The sequence below is a fragment of the Myotis brandtii genome, unplaced genomic scaffold (genome assembly GCF_000412655.1).
Source record: "Myotis brandtii unplaced genomic scaffold, ASM41265v1 scaffold1510, whole genome shotgun sequence".
In the NCBI taxonomy this organism is placed as follows: domain Eukaryota; kingdom Metazoa; phylum Chordata; class Mammalia; order Chiroptera; family Vespertilionidae; genus Myotis; species Myotis brandtii.
The window spans coordinates 139,261-146,782 of NW_005355462.1; the positions used below are offsets into that span (position 1 = coordinate 139,261).

At 52.2% G+C, this 7,522-nt stretch overlaps 1 protein-coding gene across 1 annotated transcript in view; it reads right to left on the reverse strand.

Moving 5' to 3' along the window:
• The window catches only part of MOG (myelin oligodendrocyte glycoprotein), a 14,212-nt gene that overhangs the window by 2,972 nt on the left and 3,718 nt on the right, over nt 1-7,522 (reverse strand). Inside the window, exon 3 of the mRNA XM_014535819.1 lies at nt 383-496. Within this exon, the coding sequence (XP_014391305.1) occupies nt 383-496 (114 nt within the window). The remainder of the gene's footprint in view (nt 1-382; nt 497-7,522) is intronic.

Below are 7,522 nucleotides of genomic sequence, written 5' to 3' on the forward strand. Positions count from 1 at the left end.
GAGCTCCATTTCCGGCAAAACCCAGTGCTTGGTGTTGAATGGAGATGGAGGACGGGGTTTTTGAATACCTACTGCGTGTTTGTATTCCCCCTAAGAGCCCAGCCTTGCCCGACCCAAGCTCATTCCCTGCGTGTGAATGCTCCCTGGGCCGGGGCCCAGCATGGCTCGGGTTGAGCTCCCCGCACAGGCTTCCAGGCACGTGGACCCGCTCCTGCCTCGGCTGCCTCATCTGCAAGCCCACCTCAGGGTGCAAGAGTCTGCGGCCTGACAAGCGCTCTGCTGCATGAGCCTGGCACGGGGTTCTGGACCCAGGAGCATCGGAAGGAAGCGCTGGGAGCCGGCTCATGGCTCATGCTGGGAAGGCACTGTGCCGCGGGCGTACCTCTCAGCCTGCGCTGCAGGCCCAGGAAGAGCAGGCCGGCCACCAGCTGCAGCAGGAGCAGGGGCAGCACCGCCAGGCCGGCCAGCGCGCTGGGCCCCACCCAGTGGAAGGGATCTGGAAGAGAGCACAGGCCCACTCAGTGGGAGGATCTGCAGGGAGCATAGGCCCACCCAGTGGGAGGATCTGGAGGGAGCACAGGCCACTCAGTGGGAGGATCTGGAAGAGAGCACAGGCCCACCCAGTGGGAGGATCTGGAGGGAGCACAGGCCACTCAGTGGGAGGATCTGGAAGAGAGCACAGGCCCACTCAGTGGGAGGATCTGGAGGGAGCACAGGCCCACCCAGTGGGAGGATCTGGAGGGAGCCCAGGCCCACCCAGTGGGAGGATCTGCAGAGAGCACAGGCCCACCCAGTGGGAGGATCTGCAGGGAGCACAGGCCACTCAGTGGGAGGATCTGGAAGAGAGCACAGGCCACTCAGTGGGAGGATCTGGAGAGAGCACAGGCCCACTCAGTGGGAGGATCTGGAGGGAGCACAGGCCCACCCAGTGGGAGGATCTGGAAGAGAGCACAGGCCCACCCAGTGGGAGGATCTGGAGAGAGCTCAGGCCACCCAGTGGGAGGATCTGCAGAGAGCACAGACCCACCCAGTGGGAGGATCTGCAGGGAGCACAGGCCCACCCAGTGGGAGGATCTGGAAGAGAGCACAGGCCCACCCAGTGGGAGGATCTGGAGAGAGCTCAGGCCACCCAGTGGGAGGATCTGCAGAGAGCACAGACCCACCCAGTGGGAGGATCTGCAGGGAGCACAGGCCCACCCAGTGGGAGGATCTGGAAGAGAGCACAGGCCCACCCAGTGGGAGGATCTGGAGAGAGCTCAGGCCACCCAGTGGGAGGATCTGCAGAGAGCACAGACCCACCCAGTGGGAGGATCTGCAGGGAGCACAGGCCCACCCAGTGGGAGGATCTGGAAGAGAGCACAGGCCCACCCAGTGGGAGGATCTGGAGAGAGCTCAGGCCACCCAGTGGGAGGATCTGCAGAGAGCACAGACCCACCCAGTGGGAGGATCTGCAGGGAGCACAGGCCCACCCAGTGGGAGGATCTGGAAGAGAGCACAGGCCCACCCAGTGGGAGGATCTGGAGAGAGCTCAGGCCACCCAGTGGGAGGATCTGCAGAGAGCACAGACCCACCCAGTGGGAGGATCTGCAGGGAGCACAGGCCCACCCAGTGGGAGGATCTGGAAGAGAGCACAGGCCCACCCAGTGGGAGGATCTGGAGAGAGCTCAGGCCACCCAGTGGGAGGATCTGCAGAGAGCACAGACCCACCCAGTGGGAGGATCTGCAGGGAGCACAGGCCCACCCAGTGGGAGGATCTGGAAGAGAGCACAGGCCCACCCAGTGGGAGGATCTGGAGAGAGCTCAGGCCACCCAGTGGGAGGATCTGCAGAGAGCACAGACCCACCCAGTGGGAGGATCTGCAGGGAGCACAGGCCCACCCAGTGGGAGGATCTGGAAGAGAGCACAGGCCCACCCAGTGGGAGGATCTGGAGAGAGCTCAGGCCACCCAGTGGGAGGATCTGCAGAGAGCACAGACCCACCCAGTGGGAGGATCTGCAGGGAGCACAGGCCCACCCAGTGGGAGGATCTGGAAGAGAGCACAGGCCCACCCAGTGGGAGGATCTGGAGAGAGCTCAGGCCACCCAGTGGGAGGATCTGCAGAGAGCACAGACCCACCCAGTGGGAGGATCTGCAGGGAGCACAGGCCCACCCAGTGGGAGGATCTGGAAGAGAGCACAGGCCCACCCAGTGGGAGGATCTGGAGAGAGCTCAGGCCACCCAGTGGGAGGATCTGCAGAGAGCACAGACCCACCCAGTGGGAGGATCTGCAGGGAGCACAGGCCAGCCAGCTGGCACCCTGCGCCAGGCCGCCCGCTCCACAGTGAGGTGAGTGAGGGAATGAACATAACCAAGGCTCAGAGAAGGCAGCACAGAATTGACACCTGAGCTTAGTCTTGAAGGAGAGGCTAGAGCTTGGAACAGCAGCACTCAAGGCTGCAGGTTGGGCTAATCTTGGGGAGTTTTGAGAATCAGCTAAGGGATGCTGAGGCCGCCAGGGTGGCGGAGGGCCTGCCCCTCAGGGACAGGCCTGAGTTGACACCACAGAGCAGAGGAGAGTCTGGTGGGCAGTTCAGAGGTCATGGTAGCGGGGACAATGAAAAGGACAGGAGCTGGCACTGGGCCATGATGGAGGTGGAGAAGTTCAAAGGGCTGTGGACTCACATAGGGAAAAGGATACGTATGTATTTTCAGTAACGCTGAAACCAAATGTAGTGTTTCTTTCTATTATGTTTGTAAGCAATACACGCAGAACCTGTGACTTTGTCATCAATAAAAACCACAAATACCTTCATGTCATATGGAGTTGTTGCAGAAATCTCAAAGTATCACTTATGTCCCTCATTAGTTTGAAATTACTTATTATCAGGGCCATCCCATATCTTGTTATGTTGTTAACTGTTTCAGGGCTGATGTGTTTTATTTTATGCATTTAAGTCGCCCTCCGAGAAGGGCCATCACCTGCCCAGGCTGCCGGAGGGCTCCATGCGCACGCGGCTTAGGAATCCCTTTGCTGGAGCTTGGAGACAGGAGGACCCACAGGACTTGTGCCTGAGCGTGTGGAGGGGAGCGGAGTGAGGGAGGGACTCAGCGCTCTGGTCCCACCGCTTTCCCATTCTAGAGTCTGCTGGGCAGTGCCCACGCGCTGCCTGTCCAGGCTCAATGTGCCATGCTTCCGCCAGCCCGTACCTTGTTCTCTGCTTCAGAGGGCTGGATAAAGACACTGCCATCCTCGTTAGGAATTAAGTCAATAAGCAACATTAAACCGGTCAGGAGGGCCCTGGCCCACTAGCTCATCCACATACACCAGGGTTGCGGGTTTGATATCCGGTCAGGGCATATACAAGAAACAATCAATGAATGCATGAAGCAGTGGAGCAACAAATCTATGTTTCTCTTTCTCTTCCTCTCTCTCAAATCAATAATAAAGAAGTTCATCTAAAAAATAAATAAATGGGTCAGGAGGGATTCTTAGGTATAAATACAACCGTAGAAGAAAATACAGCAAAGTCTACTTTGAAGTTCTTATCTGGGTACCGACAGAGCATGGTTGTCAAGCTCACAGTTCAGCTTTTTCTTTGTAACCAAGAGAGAGAACAGAAGGCCTATGGACCTTCTGACGGAAGCAGCAGGGACGCCGCTCCCAGGAGTGTGCCTGACAAGGTGACTGCGCATCTAACCCGTCCACTAACAGGAAGTGCAGGGGACGGAGCACCCTGCTACACAGCAAGGGGACGAAATAGGCAAGATCTAGATCGAGGGAAACACTACAGCGCAAACACCAACGTGTGGATCCTGTTTGGGTTCAAGTCAAACAAACCAGTTGTACAAATATACTTATGAAACGATCAGGAAAATTTGAACACAGACTGGGCATTGATGACTTTAAGGAATTTTTGTTAATTTTTAAAAATGTGATCATTGAATTTATTGGGGTGACATTGGTCAATAAAATATAGGTTTCAAGTGTACAGCTCTCTAATACATCACCTGTATACTGCATTGTGGCATCACCATCCAAAGTCAAGTCTCCTTCCATCACCATTTTTAAATGTATTGATTGATTTTAGAGAGAAAGGAAGGGAGGAGAGAAGCACTGGTTTGCTGTTGCACTTGTCTATGCATCATTGGTTGCTTCTTGTATGTGCTCTGACTGGGGACCAAGCCCTTAGCCTTGGCACATCTGGACGATGCTCCAACCAGCTGAGCTACCGGGTCAGGGCTCCTCCCAGAACCGTTTGTCCCGCCTTTACCCTCTTCTACCTCCGCCACCTCCTCAAGCGTTCTTACACTTGAATGACACATCCTTAAGGATTTAGCAATGAAATGATACTGCAGCCTAGGACTTGCCTCGGTCACTCAGTCGGAAGGGGGTAACGAGGGGTCAGGTGAAGCAGTTTGCCTTTGGTCATAACTATTGCAGGTAGCGATGGGTCCTTGGAGGCTCATTACCGTCATCCTCTCTACCTCTGTATACATTTTAAGGTTTCATAATGATGAGTTTAAAGAAAGGATTAGAGACAACTATTACTGAATCACAGAAATGACCAGGAAAGAATAAGGTCAGAGAAACAGCAAACTGTGGAGGAGGAGGTGAGGGCGTCTGAGGCCTGCACCGGCACAGCACTGCCCGGAGCCCTGACCTCGCCCAGCTTCCTGGCTCCCGGACTAGGTGGTGCTGGCTCAGCTGTAAACTCTCAGAGTGCAGACTCGGCAGGAGGAAGAGGTTGGAATGTGGAAACCAATCCAGAGGGAAGCTTCCTTCCCTGAGGCAGTTTTCATTTTGAGGTTACTTTTTTTTGTACAACAAATGCTGTCTGAAGACCATCCTGTGACACACAGCTATTTTCACCTCCTGCAGCCATCCCTAGAATAGTGCTTTGTTATCCTGCACACAATGCCATCCCTGGTCCCAGCCTGCAGTGGGCTATTGTCTGGCGGGTTGGCTGGTGTTTCACCGCAGGTGGGGAGGAGGAGGGGAGAAAGGAGGCTCCCACCCTCACAACATTTTTGTCCTTCGATTAAATAGCAATTAATTTTCTCCCTGACCAGCAGCTCAGTGGTTAGAGCATTGTCCAGCTACCCGAAGGTTGCAGATTTGATCCTTAGTCAGGAAACATACAAGAAGCAACCAATAGCCGAACCGGTTTGGCTCAGTGGATAGAGCATCGGCCTGCGGACTGAAGGGTCCCAGGTCAAGGGCATGTGCCTTGGTTGCGGGCACATCCCCACTGGGGGGTGTGCAGGAGGCAGCTGATCGATGTTTCTCTCTCATCGATGTTTCTAACTCTCTATCGAAGCAACCAATAAATGCAGAAATAAGTAGAACAACAAATCAATCTTTCTCTCTCCCTTCCTCTCTCTCTCTAAAGATCAATCAATTTAAAAAAAAATAATTTTCAAAGTTCCCTTTCATCCACTTCACCTTGCCCACATCTAACCATCCTGGGATTTAAAAAAAAATATGAAATGAAATGAATGACAAGTCATTCATCACATAAAACGTACTGAAAATGAAATTCTGGAGAAGGGCGTAGGGAAGTAAACACTCTAGGTGACATATTCAGACATTTGTTTTGTCGGTTTACTCACTTTAACTATGTTGAAATATATATTTTAACATATTTTTATTGATTTCAGAGAGGAAGGAAGAGGGGAGAGAAAGATAGAAACATCAATGATGAGAGAGAATCATTGATCAGCTGCCTCCTGCATGCTCCCACTGGGGATCGAGCCTGCAACCTGGCCATGTGCCCTTGACCGGAATCAAACCCAGGACCCCTCAGTCCGCAGGTCGACGCTCTATCCACTGAGCCAAACCGGCCAGGGCTGGAATATATTTTGCAATAACGTTTCTCACCTAATAAAACACCACAAACACATCAACTTTTCATTGTAATAGGATTTGGTCAATTTGACTCTTTTAGGAATGATCCCCTTGTGTATAACAAACAGGAGATAATCCCAAAGCAACAAGAAGGAAAAAAGTCCCCTTGCACACTTTGATTAACTTTCAGATTATTCATATTATCTTCTAGTACAGTGGTTCTCAACCTTCCTAACGCCGAGACCCTTTAATACAGTTCCTCATGTTGTGGTGACCCCCAATTTCATTGTTACAAATTGAACATAATTAAAGCATAGTGATTAATCACAAAAACAATATGTAAATTATATATGTGTTTTCCGATGGTCTTAGGCGACCCCTGTGAAAGGGTCATTTGACCCCCAAAGGGGTCGCGACCCACAGGTTGAGAACCGCTGTTCTAGTAGCACAAACTAATCAGAAATTGATTATTTCAGATTTTGTTGCTTCCATTGATCTCTTTTTTTCTATTTTGATTTTTGTTTCTTACACATCTGTTCTTTATATGTACACAAATGTACATGTTACATTACGTACACAAATGTACACATACATGTGCTTTTACAGGAAAGTCACATGGGTAATTATGATCTTTTCTTTCATTCTCTGTGGTGGGTCACACCCCATTCTCCTCTCCGCTCCCCCAAAGTGAACCACACTAACTTTCTTACGGATCCCTTTTCATATTTTTCTGAGATATACATAATATATTCACAAACATAAGGTTTAGTTTTTGTTCTCTACATTGTGTCATTGTGTAGCTTGCTTTTTTAAAAAAAGAACACCCTCAACCGAGGGTATTTTTTCCATTGATTTCTAGAGAGAGTGGGAGGGAGGAAGGAAGGGAGAGAGAGAGAGAAACATTGTATGAGAGAGACTCATGAATTGGTTGCCGCCCACATGTGCCCCTGCCTGGGCCAGGAACCTGCAGGGAGGTACATGCCCTTGACCTGGGGTGGAACCGGAGAGCCTCTGGTCTGCAGGCCAACGCTCTAACCACTGTGCGCCCGGCCAGGGCAAGTGTAGCTTGCTTTCATCACTCAGCAGTACTTGTGGAATGCCTCCAAGCCATCTGCCATCGCCCAAACAATCCACTGGCCGCAGGTGCTCCCGGATGAGGAGCACCGCTGAGCCAGGCACTTGCATGCTGTGGGCTGGCTGCTCTGGGCGCTCCGGTCTCAACGAGCAGCAGGCCCTGAGGACCAGATGCACCTGTGGAAGTGACGCCCGGGAGGGCAATGTGGGGTTGAAGGCGCTCATCTCCGGCCCGAGGATGATGAAAGCCACAGGTCCCGGCCTCAGCGGCTGAGCCTGGACCAAGGGTCAGGGTTCGATTCCGGTCAGGGCACAGGCCAGTTCGGCCAGTGCAGGCACGCAGGAGGCAGCCAATCCATGATTCTCTCATCATGGATGTTTCTCTCTCTCTCCCTCTCCCTTCCTCTCTGACATCAATACAAATATATTTAAAAAAGAAAGAAAAGCCGGAGGAGAAACCAAGATGGCAGAATAGGTAAACACTGGAAATTGCTGCCTCGCACAACAACTTCAAAAATACAACTAAAAGACAAAATGGACATCATCCAGAACCACAGGAAGGCTGGCTGAGTGGAAATTCTACAACTAGAAGGAAAGAGAAAAGCACACTGAGACTCAGAGGAG